The 17,171-nt window shown below is 37.1% G+C and overlaps 3 protein-coding genes across 7 annotated transcripts; 1 reads left to right on the top strand and 2 right to left on the bottom strand.

Annotated features, from left to right (window-relative positions):
- Nucleotides 1-560: 560 nt before the first annotated feature.
- LOC126801164 (uncharacterized) lies at nt 561-11,214 on the bottom strand. 5 transcript variants are annotated; one of them, XM_050528630.1, is made up of 33 exons: nt 11,104-11,214; nt 10,865-10,968; nt 10,333-10,420; nt 10,001-10,109; nt 9,649-9,747; nt 9,036-9,078; nt 8,784-8,855; nt 8,577-8,672; nt 8,234-8,443; nt 7,666-7,849; nt 7,469-7,574; nt 7,304-7,390; nt 7,046-7,184; nt 6,777-6,873; nt 6,615-6,674; nt 6,370-6,479; nt 6,008-6,112; nt 5,496-5,569; nt 5,206-5,281; nt 4,377-4,562; nt 3,990-4,061; nt 3,728-3,799; nt 3,580-3,644; nt 3,375-3,477; nt 3,168-3,299; nt 2,955-3,098; nt 2,371-2,478; nt 2,251-2,301; nt 2,107-2,184; nt 1,912-2,025; nt 1,504-1,700; nt 1,349-1,418; nt 561-971 (listed from the first exon to the last, which is right to left on the bottom strand). In XM_050528630.1, exons 2-33 carry the CDS (start codon nt 10,955-10,957, stop codon nt 783-785), a joined length of 3,429 nt encoding a protein of 1,142 aa, XP_050384587.1. In that variant the 5' UTR covers nt 10,958-10,968; nt 11,104-11,214; the 3' UTR covers nt 561-782. The 5 variants fall into 5 exon arrangements, 2 of the variants coding, with proteins under 2 accessions (XP_050384587.1, XP_050384588.1); XM_050528631.1 differs by lacking the exon at nt 11,104-11,214 and having other exon boundaries at nt 10,001-10,098; nt 10,865-10,880; XR_007672752.1 differs by lacking the exons at nt 561-971; nt 1,349-1,418; nt 1,504-1,700; ... (1 more) ...; nt 2,107-2,184; nt 2,251-2,301 and having other exon boundaries at nt 2,955-3,091.
- An 859-nt stretch (nt 11,215-12,073) lies between these two features.
- Nucleotides 12,074-14,795, top strand: LOC126799007 (pentatricopeptide repeat-containing protein At1g08610). Its single transcript, XM_050526112.1, has 2 exons — nt 12,074-12,190; nt 12,599-14,795. Exon 2 carries the CDS (start codon nt 12,793-12,795, stop codon nt 14,542-14,544), a length of 1,752 nt encoding a protein of 583 aa, XP_050382069.1. The 5' UTR covers nt 12,074-12,190; nt 12,599-12,792; the 3' UTR covers nt 14,545-14,795.
- Nucleotides 14,796-15,082: 287 nt separating this feature from the next.
- LOC126797772 (pentatricopeptide repeat-containing protein At3g04760, chloroplastic) lies at nt 15,083-17,058 on the bottom strand. The gene has a single exon (XM_050524494.1). The coding sequence runs from the start codon at nt 16,939-16,941 to the stop codon at nt 15,169-15,171; it is 1,773 nt and encodes a 590-aa protein (XP_050380451.1). The 5' UTR covers nt 16,942-17,058; the 3' UTR covers nt 15,083-15,168.
- Nucleotides 17,059-17,171: the final 113 nt, after the last annotated feature.

The raw sequence follows: 17,171 nt of genomic DNA, 5'->3' as shown, positions 1-17,171 counted from the left end.
GAATTTGTGATTGCTTTTAAAGTTATGTTACTAGCAGATATATGTTGTTTAAATTTTAAACTTATTATATTACATTCATAGAAAAAAATTGTGACCATATTAAAAGATGAGGAGCCCCATTTTTTGTTTTCGCTCAGGGCCGGAGTTTCAAACCAAGCAAACCGTAATTAAACAACAATATAGCCCGTTTTTTTAGGTTCAAAAACAAAATTAATTAAAAATATAGCTACTAGTAACATAACTTTATAACAATCACAAATTCATCCAAAAGAAAACATATTTATTCAAATAAAGTTCTTAAAGTCGTCACATAATCTTGTAATGTTGCTACTGAAAATCACCCTTCTAGTATTCTTAAATGCAAAAGATTCAATTATGCTGTAGTCAAGCCTGTAGACTAATTTTTTTTCAAAGGCTGTAGACTAATCTAGTCAATCATATCTACCGAAATGTATTCAATTAGAAGATCCGATGAGAATGATGCTATTTATTCAACTGATATGCTGTGCTGTGATCAATTGAAAAACAGTCATAAATCATGATAAGAGAACAAATTCAAATAGAGAAAGAGTGAAAATCATTTCCTCAAAATAAATAGGTTCAATGAAATTGATAAACACATAACTTGAATGGATTGAGAGGGCTTGCAACTGTTATTTCCAGGCAAATATTCACAATCTGGGGCATCTATTAAAGATTTGTTCCGATAATTGTAGGAAAAAATGAGCAATCTTCTCCTCATATATTACAAAAATGTCTATATACATGACATATCAGTGATATCACATTGTTCGCATAAATCCTCGAACATCAACCAAGAAGTTACTAAGATTTTTCCGGAATATTTGACAATTTTTACGATCAATGGTAGATGAAAGCTGATTCGCGCTTGTGAGAGATTGTAATGCATTTGATAGTCTTGATTTCAATGTTTCATTTGCCTGCCTCTCTATCAACTCATTCCCTAATTTCTGTACACGCAATGAAACAAGAGAGAAGAGATTAATAAAACCCAGGGAAAGATGGGTGACGTGAAGCATAAAGTAATTCATTCAGCAATGTCGTATAAAGGGATTAACGGCTAGGAGATAGGGTTTGGGCATAGATGATGCAGCTTCAACCACCAGAAAATGGTCATACATAATATAATACAAAACTGTTGAAAATATGTGTGCATGGTAGCCTATATGGTAATTCATAGTAAATGTAGTCTTGAAGCAATGTAAGTTAGGCTGAAGTAATAGACACTTCATCTTACTGAACTAGTGCTTGAACTCTAACCAGGATTTTAAAAGCAAACAGCCAAAATGCAAAGAACATGGAACAGAAAAAGTGATCAAGAAACTACCTGGTATAAGCTTTGTTCACAAAGTATTAACGGTAGAAGAGCATCGGCTGCACTGCTGACCAGGTCAGGACTGAAATCATACGAAGAGAAGCGTTTAATAACATGCATCAAAAGCAATAGAGGAAACCCAACATGTCAATATAAGTGAACCTTACTTATAATCCCCAAGAAGGAGTAATTGCAGTACTGAACGAAGGAACCGGCTCAAAATGCCTTCCTGAACATATCCACCAGGATCCTTGAGGCCTGCAGCATGTGAGCCCAAGCCTACTTTACCAGCACTTGTTTCTAAATGGTGATAAGAAGCAAGAGCTCTTAAAGCTTTGAGACACATATCAACAACTTCGGCATCCTTACAACAAACATAAAGCATACAAGTCACAGATTAGAAATTGTGACCAATTTTGGGAATACAACAATACACAATCAAAGAATCCTCAAGAGAAAAGAGCAGAGGACAGATTATGCGTCGGTTACAGATACTGTATATGAACATTAATCATAGAGCAGCAGTACATGCATTACTTATGGAATTCAAGAATACAATCCAAACAATCAAATACCTGATGGTGAAGACCAAAATCAAGAGTTCCTAGTACATGAGAAAAGGCTTCGTTGCTTAGTTGTGCAACTGTTTCAGGATAGACCTCCAACATATGGGAGAGCAATGAGAAGTACTGCACGATAATTTGCCATATCTATTAGTTTTAAAGAAACAACACCAAGGCTTTTTCCTTCACGAAGGTAGAAGAGCTCACATCAAAACAAAACTTCGGGTATTTCAGCAGCTCCAACGATATTAGAGGAGTAACAATATGAAGACCGAAGTATACAACCTGCAAAAACTGATGCGTAAGGCACTATAATTTGGCATGAGAATAGTATACAAAATTAGGAATTACCTGTGATATGTTCGTGCTCTCTGTCTCAGTGGAATCTGATGAAAAATCAACCTGCAATTTGGCATAATAGGTTCATTAAAAGCTCAACAGAAAACAACCTGATACACTAAGAGGCCATACCAAATCTTTGGAGCAAAGGCTTGAAAGGAGCTGCAGTAGAGCACGCAGATCCTTGTACTTCTCAGTCTTGGCCTCAGTGCATAAGCTGCTTGAAAGACTTATTGATATCTGGAAAGCAATGAAGAAAGTAAGAACATGACCTATCTAGTTAAAAAGGTTTAGCGGGCAGGGGCGCATGGCTACAACAATTACGATAGAAGTAATTTTTTTAAAGCAAAATCAACAGCTAAATTTACTACATAATATACCTTGCTCCAACAAAAAAGGCAGAACAGTGAGAAAAAATTTCTAACACTACAGTGTTGTAAGAACTCCATGATTATTTTAAAACTTAATTTTTATTTTATAAATTATTGTACAGGGACTGCACCAAATAACAAGATGTCAAGTTCTGGCTAAGAGAATGACAGTTTTCTCACAAGAAAGGTCCGTGATTACCTTGCAAGTTGCATCATGATTTGCAAGTCAATAGTTTTTGCAATGACAAAAACATTTTATTCGAATATCTCCAATACATCCACGACAATTCCATACATTAATAAACAAGTATCACGCGAAAACAAGCATAATGCTAGAGAAAATACCTTGCCAATATTGTTCGATGAATACAGACGAAGCAAACTCATACAAAAATTGACAACAACAGCAGTTTCCTGAGCCTCTAGATAGCTTATTTGTCCGTCCACCCAATCAACGACAAACTTAAGTAGCAGATATATAACTGCAGACTATGCAATAATTAAAGATCAGCATAGATCATAGACAAATGTTAAATTTCAGAAGCAAATGATCAATACCTCATGTTTGTAAACCTCAAGAAGAACCAGGATAGGATTCATTGCAGAGAAACCCAGCTCATAAAGTGCTTTCTGCAAACGAGGTTCTGAGGCACTGGCAGCTCCACGAAGCCTCTCCAATAAGCAACTGACCTACAAGATGCTACAATGTTGATTGTGCTTTTCAAAAAGATGAACTAGGTTTCTTCTAAGATTTGGTGTCCTTACCGGCAGGATGATATCTGGTTGTTGAGCAACATTTCTGAAGTCACTCTTGCTAGTGATTTCAATAAGATATGTTGCCATATGACCCATGAGATCCCTTACGTACCTTTAACGAAATGGTACACAAAACTTAATTTCTCTGACATGTCACATGAGAACGACCAGAAGGTAGATGTTTCTATGAAGGAAAAATAAACAGAAGACCTACTGGGTTGATGCCTCTGAACTTCGAATACCAGAAGCTGACCGAACTAGTGTTTGAGCAAGGGAACGCTAGAACACAAGGAAAAAAAACATATAACTAACAAAGATAATTCTATTCGGTAGATTCCGATTAAAGCATAATATATTCTCACCTGATGAGCAGTGTTTAACAAGAACAAAGTTTTTTCATTAGCAAAAGCATTTGCAAGGTCATGCCATGAATCCTGCCCAACAAATTTATATATCATTCCTCCAGTAAAGTGACCAAAAAGGACAATAAGAGAGATTTGAGGGAAGATAACTAATATTTGGGAAAAGCTTGGATAATGGATATGGTTCACAAGAAATCCCATGTGATATATAAAATAACATATGTATTTAATGCATTCAAATGCAAGAAATGATCTCACCCACCAAAGCAACAAGATGAATGCAAATATTTTTTTGCCGAACGAGTGCATGAAGTAGCTGGAAACAAGTAAGCGCCTGCAAACAAGAACCAAAAGGCATAAATCAATACATTTTAATCTCAACAGAATTATATAACTTGCAGCCCAATCATTATGATTAAACACCAAGACTACAATCCTGAATGCTCTTGGACAAGTACCTGTCACATGTCCCTAAACGCTATATGTAACGTAAGACTATAATTTTGAATGACTTGGAATATAACCTTGTTAACCTCTCTCAATGTGTGTGTAATACATTATTCATAATTATTTGAACAAAGGCACAGGAATATCAGTAGGTTATGAATGACTATAAACAGCCACATCAAATAGGTTTTGTAGCACACACCTGCAGATACTTTTCTCCAGGATATGACACTAATGCTGTCAAGGATATGCGAACAACTATGTCCAGCACCAATTTTCCTTGACCGTGTTGTCCAAAAAACTTTAGCAAGACGGTTGTGGAGTCTCGACTTTCTTCAGGAGACATTAGGTACGTACAAGACCATCTAGCAAGGAACCATATGACGGCCTGCACAAAGCATAAGCTTAAAAGAGTTGATCTGATTGTTTTAAAAAGCAATATTAATTAAAGCTTTTGTTAAAGGTCATCAGAGATGATATGGGAGAGAGGCCAACTATCTTCTAAGAAATTAAAATGCCTCAGTCACTCATAAAGCTTTGAACTGTAAACAAGTGAACACTCCTAACAACTGAATGAAATCAACTATAACATCTTAAATTGTAACTTACTCCAGTTCTCAATCTTTTCAAACAAAACTTATCACAGTTGCAGCTTCCAATTAATTATACCCTACCCATGAATGTAAGCCATCTATGACATCTTCAATTGTATCTTTATTCAATTCTCAAGCTATTCAAAACAAACAGAACTTATCAAAGCTGCAGCTTCCTATTTATTACCCACAATAGAATGATTGATTCAATATCCAATGAAACAAGACTTGAGCAGAACCAATTTATAAAGGAATTGAAGTTTTGTAGACACCAGAAGCCTACAGGTTGGTTGGATGCTAAGGACATGTGGGTAACCATGTGCGCTCTCAGAGGTATATAGTTTCATAGTACTTATGCATTCAACACCCAAGATAAGGATATAAGTTATGCATTCACAGTTGGGTAATATGGGACAGCAGAAATGAACTGAATGCTACCTCCATGAGTCGGGGACTGAAAACTGACGCTCTCATTTCCGGTTTTAGACTTTCCTCAGCAAACCTTATGATTGAGCTGTGCTCAAATGATAAAAAAAATATAAAAGAAATAAAGAACAAAAAAAAGACATTAAGCTGTATCAACAAGCTGTCTAAAATTGCAGTACTCCGTTCTACTCAGTATGACTGATTCTATCATTCGTATTCTGGAAAATGAAAAATATACAGTTTTTTTGTTCATCTACATAAGAAAAATATATTCGTAGGAGACCTTATTTGGAGAAACATACCCACAAAGGATGACAATAGGATGCATGTCTGCTTCCAGATTGTGTGGAAGGTGAAATCGTATAGCATTTGGAATCTAAACAACACAGCAACAGAGAGTCACACCTCAATCAAAGTCACACAGTGAATGTTATCATGTTCACCAAGTAAAAACCCAAGTAAGATAAAGTCAAAGGACTTAAATCCACAGAAATTACAGGGACTAAATTTCAAGAGTCCAAATTACATTTAAATTAATTTCAAATTAGAGGTAAAAGTTTAGTGGCACCCTAGAATATCCTGAATTTATGACAATTAGCACACTTTAGACCTCTAAAGATAAACCATAAATCACTGATAAATTAGGATATTATCTCACATATAAAAGCTTTTGCAATGTAATATCTTTACATGAGATGTTTGTTGTTCTTGTGTGTTCCTATGTTAATAAAAAGTTCTTCTATAAATGAACAGTGAAGGATCAATATTAAACAGAAATCACATATGCAGTAGTTACTGCACAGCCCTAACTTACCAGAGGTGTTTCTCCCTCCCCTTCATCAGCGATTACGTGCCCAGTAATGAGTAGCAATGAGTAAAGTTCCTCTAAAGTTTCAGTTGGGTCAATAATGCCCCTGCCCTATAAGAGAGAACATAACTTGAGGTATCAGCAACTGAATGAAAAAGTGAAAAACAAGACTTTTAGTATCAGTTTTAGTTTCAACCAAATAAATCTAAAAGGTAAAGAAAAGAACACAAACAAAACAAAAAAAGTTGTACCATTCTCTTGTGCTTTCTAATGTAGGGAAAACGAATGAAGACCAAACAAAAGAAAATTAAACTGGAATCGTGTGTTTCAACAAGCAAACTGATGGTTTTTTTTTTTCAGAATTTCACCTTATTAAGTCGCTCAAAGCGCTCCGAAAACAGATTTGTGAGAAAAGGTATTGTGACGTCAATTGCTGTTCTACCAATAAGAGCATAGGAGCTTAGCCTCTCATCCAAGGCTGCATAAACCATACATTATACACATGAACAAAATTTCATGATTAAGATGTCGCTTATCCTTTTTCTTGTTTCAGCAGTTAACAATCTGTAAAAAGGAACTTTCGAATAAACATTCTGATAGCTTTCTTCCATACCAGAAATAGAAGCCTGAAAGTAGTCGGAGTCATCATCTTTAAAGGCTGAAGCAGAAGCAGCTGTAAGAAAAAGAATTAACAATTATGTATTGACAATCGAAAAAAGAAAAACAGATGGCTATGTTACCAGATAAACAAGAAAGTAGCATTTTTGGAAATTACCTTTCAGCTCAGCCTGTACAATTAAGGCAAACAAACTGGCAGTAGCATTTTTCCCTTCAGGTGGAAGGGATGCATTCACACCGTTGCTATTTACTGGCTGAATGGAATTGGTACAAGAAAAAGGAAAAACAAATCCAAAAGTTTAGTCTGGTTAGAAATTAGAGTGTCTCAACATATATGAAAAAAAAATACATAAAAAACAAATAACAAAACAGCAATATCCCCACAGAGAAACTAAAGCATATCATTTTGTGCGTTAAAAATTATACCACAAGGTGCGCAGTCCAAGTATCTAATAAAATATCACGTGCCTCCCAGCTCCAAGTCTCTTCTTCAGCGTTGTTAGTCATTAGGTTCTTGACAACTTCAGACATCAATATGCATAACAAGCTAAGAGTACCATAGGACCTGCATTCCCACACCGAAAATTTCCCCAATTCAAATACAGATTCAGTGCAGAAAATCGATCCAACCTAATATCACCCTTCATGTGATAATGTAGTTAACAATAAGATGATCATCAGTACCTTGTTGATTTTAAGAGTTGGTCAAATGTTGAAGGAGTTGTAACAGTTGCAATTGACAACAAAGCACGACAACCATCAAGCATCTCACTAAAGAAAACAAAAATGAGTGAGAAATTGTACATGCAATAAGATCTGGCAGGGAACAATATTATTTCTCAAAGATACCTTTCACTTTTTCCACATTCAATCGCTCGAGAAACAGCATCAGGAGGATCGATCCACTGTATTACTCCAGAAAGAAGTTGGAGGAGATGGTGTTCTTGCATTTGTTCTGTCATTTAACAAGTTCACCACATTACATTTTTTTAACAAGAGTTGATGAAACATTGAATGCTCAATATCAGAGCAAGAAAGAAGTTTACCAGATGAAAATATGGTTCCTGTCAAGGAGCAGAACTGTACTATTAACTTTCTCGCAGAGACAGCAACAGGGCAGTCGAGCCAATAACCTTCGCAAGAAAACTTCTGTCTCAGTGCCGCATATAAGGTCAGGAGCCAGCCGATATGGCCACCAGTAACCAAAACGTCACGCCAAGTAGGTCCAGGCTACAAGCACAGCATACCCATAAACCTTGTCAATGATATATTTTAAGATATTAAATCTGAAGTTTAAATCGAGATTGGAAGGCACATATGTATTTTTAACCAAAATCAGCAGCAGAAGAACAAGATTAATTGTTATTATTATTATTATGGTTATTATTATTACTTTAATCCATTTTTTTCGCTTACAACCCCTGTTGTTAAGCATAACAGACATATTAATCGTGGAATTTTGGACAGCTGATGTTTTATTTCAGTAACTATGCATCAACATAAGAATGGTAGAAAATTGGCAACATTCTCATGGCTGCTTCCAGTCAGAATTTTATGACAGATCATTTCTTCATAACAAGACAAGCACATCATTAAAAATTAAAAAACAATTACCTGGACAAGGTTACACTCCGATTTTTTTGGTGAATCAGTACCCATCCTGACTCCAAGAGGGACTGCAACTGGACTGAACTCCCAGTTCAGGATTTGAAGCATGAGACGCAGAGCAGCAGTGCAGACTTTGACCTCTGGTACCGCGGAGTCAGACTCTACTATTCTATTTGTAACACTTAATGCAGCATCTCGTGCCCAGCAATAGAATGTCTATCCATTGAGATTGACAAAACATCAGCGTCAAAGCAACTAAAACAAATCAGGCAAGACAAAAGAAAACACCCCTCATCTAAAGGAAAATCAAATGTACTTGTAGGCAGGATGAAATTGGCAGTAGTTATACCTTCAAGTAGTCAAGCTCTAATGACTTCCTGCAATGCTCATGAAACTCTCTAGGTAGACCCATCACACTAGATGTAGATGGAGAAAATTCGGAAACCTTAAACAAGATATAAAAATCCTTAGTCTTACATCTGACAACATCCTGAATGCTGAAGCAGAAACAAGTCAAAGATCATAAACTATAAAAGATATAGTAAGATAGATATACCAAAGATTCAAGAAAATTAACTCCAGCGAACTGCACATCTACACCATGAATCCCATAAACAGCCTGGTTTACCTGTTATACATGACATCGCCTGAATATCAAAAAAGATCTCAAGAATTGTTTTTGATAATGCATAGAATGAACACAAGTGGTTTTTTTCCCTAGTAGACTCAAAATTGGAATTAACAGAATTTTTTTAATTAAGGAAGTCAGGTTTCTTGTGTGTGTGTGTTTGTGTGTATTAACGCGCACCTGATAGAAAAATTCCTCCTTCTCAGCAGCTGAGAAATCAAGCCTACATAAAAGTAATTGGCAAAATAAATTTCCAAAGTCTCATTTTCTTCATAGATTCTCTCCTATCATGACTTCAAGTACCAAAAACTGATTTAATAAAATACAAAAGTGCAAAAACAGCTTGTAGAATATAACAATGGAAGCTATTATAACATATACATAAATTCCCCATACAAAATCCAGAAGTAAAGGCCTAGACTTATAATGCTCAACTCAAGAAAGCTAAAGAAATGCATTTTCTAACACTTAACTCAATTTGGTTTTAGCTTCATGAATTGAAATAAACTCATTATGCTCCAAAATCAGAGAATACACAAGCTACTATCCTAAATCCTAGATGAACTGATGATCAACTACAAGTTACATTCTAGTCAAATTTTAAAAAAAATTATTCTTCTGCAGGTCACGATTAATGTCAGTCAAACTGGAGTGCTCCAGTTACCACTAAAACATGAATCTATTATGCTTGGAAAGTCTTGTTAAAGGTTATGTGTTGAAACATCTGAAGGAGCGTTTTTACATAAACATGTAATACATTCAATATTCACATATAAAATCAAGTGCCACTTACCAACCCCTTTTCATCAATTGAGCAGCCACAGAGGACACTTTTGCTTGGACATAACCCTCAGGTGAATTAGCATGTTGCACAACAAAACAAAGACAAAAACTGCAAAAAGAAAAATAAAATCATACAAGGATTGATTATCAATGATAGGAGCTAGGCCTGATTATAAGCATAGGTAGATATGTTTGATCTTAGAAAGACAACTTTAGTGTTTAAGAAAGATCTGTGGCAGTTAATTAATCTTACTTTCTTGTCTTTATGTAACGAAAGCAAACTATGATGGTGATGGACTGGTATTACTAATATTGGTGTTAGAAACAACGAGTGATGATAAGTGTAAGGAGTGTGAGATAACCTAATCATGGTTCTCTTTTCATCTGAGCTAAGAAAACCCCATTCTCTAATAGCTGCATCACGAATTGCCGCTGCAGCTTGAAACCTTGCATTTGCCACCTGAGAGTTCTCTGAAACAACGAATTAGCTATCAGCATGACAAATACATAAGACAGCCAAATGACCACAAATTCATAGGAAAACATTTGCCCATGTATGTTTTTTAACTATATTCTTCTTCTTTTTTAATAAAGGGCTTTTAAACTATATTTTGTGCATGAGGAGAGAGCATAGCATAATAGAGCAGCAAATTCATATTTTATGTCCCGCAAGCAGAAAATGTTTTTGACTTACCCAGAATGAATTTACATGTCTGGTATGGCTGAGGAGCCTGGGAAAGTGACAATATAGTTGCTTCAGCAGCACCTAAGTTCATCTGCATCTGCTCAAGGTTATTGTTTTAGTAACTAAGAGGATGTTCTATGCATATCAGATTGTACACACACACACACACACTATCCCCAAACATGTCCACTTCAACTTCATCATCAGCCTCAAAAACAGATAACTCTGAAAGAACAAAGCTTACACCAAAACCCATCTTTCTTTTCCATTTCCACAACAACCCATCAGCACTAACACCAAACAGGTTCACTTCAACGATTGGCAATGTGGGCTCCTCACCATCACCAATCTCGAAAACAGAAACCTCCAAAAGAACAAAACTTTATCCAGAACCCATCTTTCTTTTCCATTTTCACATTAAACCCATCAACACTAATCCCAAACAAGTCCACTTCATCTCTATAATCAACTTAGCAATGTGGGTTCTTCAACCATCATCAATTTCTACAACAGAGACAATTCAAAAAGAACAGAGCTTTACCTGAATAGAAGTACATGCGATCTCAATGGCGTGCATGGTGGACTGGAGCTGGGCCAAGTCCCCAGAATTACCTCTCTCCGTAAACCCTTGCATACTTTGTTCCTCTGAAAAAATCAAACACCAGTGTAAAAATGGTTACTTTAACACATATTTACTTCGATTCAATACAAAAAGAAGAATAAGAAGATGAGAGTGAGAATGAGGTGAGGGATTGATATAGGGGATGGGATTGGAAGTACCTGAGAAGCAAGAATGGGATTAGATCATAGAGAGGAGGAGAGAAAGAGAGTGAGGCTAGTTTTGGGTTCAAGAGAGGAAGTTGTATCAGAGAAAGAGAGAGCAGAGATTAAACAAATAGTGTGTGTGTGTGTGATTTGTTTGACAAGGGGTTTTTCTTTTATACCATTCACTAATTGCAATTTTTTCTTTAGTTTTATCAAAACTGGCCCCTACATTTTCAAATGTTGTGGTCTATGAGTCTATGACCCTCAAACATTCTAGGACTTCAGTATTGCCCAAGTTTCTTTACGTCTGATTTTTTTCTCTCTTTCGAGTGTGTGGATATATGTCCATTTTGAGTTCGACGTTGATCGTCTTCAAATGATTAAAGAGTTTACACTCGCAATGGTAGAAGCGTGTACTAGATCGGACAAAAAGTGTCTCTACTAATTCTGCATGTTTATGATTTATTAGAAAACTAGAAGCAACATGTGGTGTTTAACTAGAATGTACTCATATTCATATCATGTGTTTTATTTAGTAAAAGATAAATGAAAAATCACACTATGGGAAAAACCAAACAACCCTAGAATGTGAGACGTGCATGCCTTGGGTCAACATGAAGTTATGACCACCATGGACAAATATGATGAAGGCTAAGAGGAGATTTGAGAACAAACTTATTTACTACAGTACGAGAACAAACTTATTTACTACACTACTGTACTAAAATGCTAGATACTATGAATTATTTATGTATGTAAAATTTAGTAAGATTTAAGAGATTAATAGAAAAATAAAATTAGATTCGAGTAGTATGTGACGATGTAATATCTTTTTTATTGGGTAGAATGTAAAAGGTAGAAACTTGAGGGGAGGTTGATGTAAACTTTAATTTGACCTCCAAATGCAAATTGACAAATGACAACCCTAGTGTTCTCCTAGTTACTAACGTCCGCCCAGAACCCTCTACAAGATCTTTTTTAACACTTCTGACATTATCAGCAGCTCAACACACCTCTCTTTCTTCACTCTACAGAGATACAAACAGAGCCATCTTCCTTCTATCACTGCTTCACTGACCAAGACTCAAAACCCAGCTACAGAGTATGTTTCTCTCTCTCTCTCTCTCTGTGTTTATGTGTATATAATGGCTGTGTTTTAAGCTTAAGAAGGTGTTTAAGTGTATATCTATTTGTTGTGCTGATGAAACAATACAAGCTATGAAGTTAAGGTTGATATGCTTGGTCTTTGAGTTATGTAAAATGGTCCAAAAGGGTTGCTGAATAGATGACAAGAAAAGAGGGAGTTGGGTGTTTTGAATTTTGGTAAAAGATTGTAACTTTAAGTAGAATCAGTAATGAATTGAAAACCCATTTCTCACCAAGTTATGTGGTCTGTTGGGACTGTAAAAGATTCAATTTTTATTGCTTTTTCAGTGATTTTGTTGGTTGAAATCATTAGCCGCTTTTTGTTTGATGATTGGTGTTGATGTTGTAGTTTGGAATGTTTCAGAGTTGTGGTTCTCTGTCTAAAGTATGAGAATAGGGAATATGGAGAGATTGTTTTACGCATTTTGGGTTTATTGAAGGAGAATTACTAGCCATATAGTGAAGAGCTGAGACAGTTGGATTGTACAAGCTTGCTTCCTTCGGGTGGTTGTGTCTAGTTTCCAGTTTTATTTCATTTGTTCAAGCAGAAGGAGATAAATGGCGCATACCATTGCCCAACAGAATTGTACAGTTGATCTTCGATGTTTGCATGTGTGTGCAAAAGAGGTTAGCCCCTGTTCTGGCATTAGCCATTTACCAGTATCAAGGTTCTTAAGCAAGTATAGTCGTGAATCTCAGTGCTGTTTACGATGGGGAGGAGGTGCTGGTTCCAGAAGCGACGTGCATTGTTTACAGCATAGGGGTTTTCAGAGAAGTGTTTGTATTGATAAAGTCCATGAAGTGGACCTAGATGAGTGGATCATCGATACTGATGAGATGGGTATTGGGAGAAAATCTGGAGCAGAGATGTATGAGAAGAGACCTCATAGGGCTTCACCATTGGATCTAGATGGGCGCTTTGTTGGAAATGGTGAGGACAAAAATAATGATGCTCTTCGAAATTTCTGCAGCCGTGGTAAGTTAGTTAATGCATCCAGACTGATTGATATCATGGCACGTCGAAACCAAATCCCGGACTTCCCTTCCTGCAAGAACCTGATCCGAGGACTTGTGAAAATAGATCGAATAGATAAAGCTGCAAAGATTCTAAAGATCATGGTCATGTCTGGTGGGGTACCAGATATTATTACATACAACATGTTGGTGGGTGGTTTCTGTAGAAAAGGACAGTTAAGATCTGCAATTGATCTTCTGGAAGACATGAGCTTGAGTGGCTGCCCTCCAGATGTGATCACTTACAATACAATAATCCGCTGCATGTTTGCCGTTGGAAATTTTGAGCAGGCTATTGCATTTTGGAAGGAGGAACTGAGAAAGGGGTGCCCTCCTTATATAGTTACGTACACTGTTCTCATTGAGCTAATCTGCAGACACTGTGGAATCATGCGGGCTGTGGAAGTTTTGGATGATATGGTAGTAGAGGGATGTTATCCTGATATTGTTACCTACAACTCTCTGGTTAATTTTACGTGTAGACAGAATAAACTTGAAGATACTACTCTGGTTATCCGTAATCTTCTCTCTCTTGGGTTGGATCCCAATGTTGTTACTTACAACACTATTCTCCATTCTCTTTGTGGCCATGGGAATTGGGATCAAGCAGATGAAATCTTCACAATCATGAATGAGACTTCTGTATCCCCTACAGTTGTTACTTACAATATTTTGATTAACGGTTTGTGTAAATATGGAATGTTAGAGCGGGCTATCAACTTTTTTACTCAAATGATCTCGCAACATTGTTCCCCAGATATCATAACCTATAACACACTGCTGGGAGCTCTTTGTAGGGAGGGAATGATTGATCAGGCTATCCATTTACTTGAGCTTTTAAGTGGTACCAGTTGTACACCAGGTCAGATCACTTACAACACTGTGATTGATGGATTGGCGAAATCGGGGTCTATGGAGAAAGCCATGAGATTATATGGTCAAATGGTAGAAGGTGGTATCATTCCTGATGAAATTACCCATCGTTCTTTGGTTGGTGGGTTTTTCCGGGAAAATCTAGTTGAGGAAGCTGCTGCTATAATGAAGGAGATGCATAAACAAGGCCATCAGGTCCGAACTAGCACTTTCAAGCACGTGATCCATGGTTTATGTAGAAACAATAGAGTGGATATTGCAATACAGGTTCTAGAAATGATGATATCAAATCAGTGCATGCCAGATGAGGCAATTTATTCAACTATACTTAAGGGTGTGACTGCTGCTGGTATGACAAATGAGGCTAATCAGTTGCGTCAGAAGCTGATTGAATGGAAAGTTGTACGAGAAGATACCATGTAAAACCAGATGGGGCTTTTGCGAAATTTTGACCTGGTCTGCTACTTCTTACTGGACATCTAGAGTCTAGACAGCCATTTCTTGGTAGAAGTTGTGTATAGACATGCAATATTTTAAGGTTGTTCTCTGTAATGTTATTGTGAGAAGTCATTTCAGCTTGATAATTTCTTTATCTTCCATTTCAGGTTGATTACTATATCTTGTTGATCCATTTGATCTCAGTGCTACCCGTTAGTATACTGGTATAAATCTGCTTCAGTAATATGATTGTTTGATCATATCTTTGTTCATTCAATACTTTATCTGACAGCTATAGCAGTTTATTGTAACTTGAGTTTCTGGGAACATAGAGTCTGATGGTAATCATCGTCTGTTTATTTTCTTTCATTTTCTTTCAGATATAGGTCTTCTGCATCAGTAACTAACTAACTGACTATTATTTGCTCTCGTGCTATCATAATCATTAGTGACTTACTGAAAACCTCAGACTGGCTTTGGTGTTCTTTTGATTTTGTAGCTAGAAGTTGAACGAAAAGGAGAGACGTGTATTCATTGATTTTAAAGAAAGAATATGCAAATGTTCATATTAGTAAATACAGAATTCGAAGACAAAGTTTGCAGTGTTCTCTAGTTCTTAATCTCAGACAGAGTAAGCTCTTTGTAAACATCAAGCATGGGAAAGGTTCTGTTCAAGCGTTTAAAATTATCTTCACAAATGGCCCGTAAATTATAAACAGACTTTGCAAGCTCCATAGCTTCAGCTCGCCATCCTGCAAATCCTATTCCTTCAATCAGCAAAATGTAAGTAGTTTCGTTAGGCCGGCAACCCTTTTCAACCATTGCTGTGAACACTTCAATGGCATCAATAATCCTCCTAGCCTTGCTCAACCCAAGAAGAACAATGTTGTAAGTGATAACTGTAGGCTGAAAACCACCAGCTTCCATGTCTACCAACAAACCAATGGCCTCATTCACCATCCCATCTCTGCACAAACACGATATAAGCGAATTGTATGTAATTTCATCAGGCTCAATTCCTTTGCTTACCATGTCTGATACCATTCTCAAAGCCCTCACTCTATCTCCACTGTTCCACAAGGCACTGAACATTGTGTTGTAGGAACTCACATTTGGAGGACAACCGACTTCACCCAAGTTCTTGAAGATTTGCAAAGCCTGATCAGCATTCCCATTCTTGCACAAAGCAGCCAAGATTGTATTGTAGTTCACAATATCTGGCAAGCAACCATCCGATATCATACAATCTAAAAGCTCTATTGCTAAATCTAACCTCCCTTCTTTGCAGAAAGAAGATATCAATGGATCATAACTATATGCATCTGGAGTTAACCCCTTTTCCTTCATAATCTTCAACACATTCACTGCATCCTCAACTTTCCCATCGCGGCACAGCGTGCTTATCAAGATGCTATAAGTCACAACATTCGGCTCACAACCTCTTGCACACATATTGCTCACCAGATTCTCTCCTTCCTCCCATTTCCCACGGTTCAAAAGAGCACGCAACAAAATGTTGTATGAGACCACATTCGGCGCACAGCCCTTGGCATCATAGGACCTAACAAACTCGAAAGCTCTATCCAGCATTCCTTCCCTGCACATTCCTCTAACAATGGCATTGTAAGTATACATATCAGGTTTCAGCCCTCTGGACACCATCTCATCCAAAAGCTTCATAGCTCCATCTATCCCACCATCAAGTATAGTAGCTTCTATCAATATTGTGTATGTAATCACAGTAGGCTTGCAGTTATCATTCACTAAACGATCCATAACCTTTAAGGCTAACCCAAGCTTCCCTCTACTACAAAGACTCCCAATCATTATATTATATGTAACAACATCAGGCTTGAACCCCCGACTCTTCATTCTATCAAGAACTTTGTTTGCTGAGTCAATCCGGTTGGCCTTACAGAACGCACTGATTAAAGCATTGTATGCAAACAAATCAGGCTCCCCATACTGTTCCAAGATTTGCATAACCCGAATGGCCTTTTCGATGTTTCTTGAGTTGAAGAACCCTTTGATGAGCTTGGTGCAGAGAATCACATCAGGCTTGTAGCCCTTGTTGACCATGAGCTCAAGAAAGTAGAATGCTTCATTGTACTGCCCTGCTTTGCAAGACCTGTTGAGGACTTTCATCAAGTGGATCTCTTTGAAATCATAGTTCTGCAACTGTGTTGGCTTTGGTTCAGCAGAAACAGACACCCTTGTAAGGTTTCTGGAGCTGTTGTTTCTGCCATTTGAGATTGAAGAGGAAGCAGAAGCAGAAGAAGCTATGCAACTCAAAGCAGTGGGGTGGTGGGAATGAGAAGAGGGTTTGAGTTGCGTGGTAGGGTGGAAACTATGAGGGAATAACTCAGTGGAAACTACCGCCATTGATAAATGGCAATTGTTCTGCAGAAAGATTGCATGGAGATAGTGACCAAGGAAGTTGGTAGTTGAAAGTATTGTTCTTGTTACCCCATGAGCATGAAGACCATAGTTGGATTTCAGGACATGTATTCAGGATAAGATAAGGTAGGGTTTCGGGTCGGACCGCTTGAAAAAACCAATGACCCGACAAAATATAAAGAAAGATGATGCATACAAAGTGGCTCAAAAATAGA

Source organism: Argentina anserina, chromosome 6, assembly GCF_933775445.1.
Source record: "Argentina anserina chromosome 6, drPotAnse1.1, whole genome shotgun sequence".
Classification (NCBI taxonomy): Eukaryota; Viridiplantae; Streptophyta; class Magnoliopsida; order Rosales; family Rosaceae; genus Argentina; species Argentina anserina.
The sequence above is the reverse complement of the archived record's forward strand: the minus strand, read 5'-3'. Positions and strand labels throughout refer to the sequence as shown.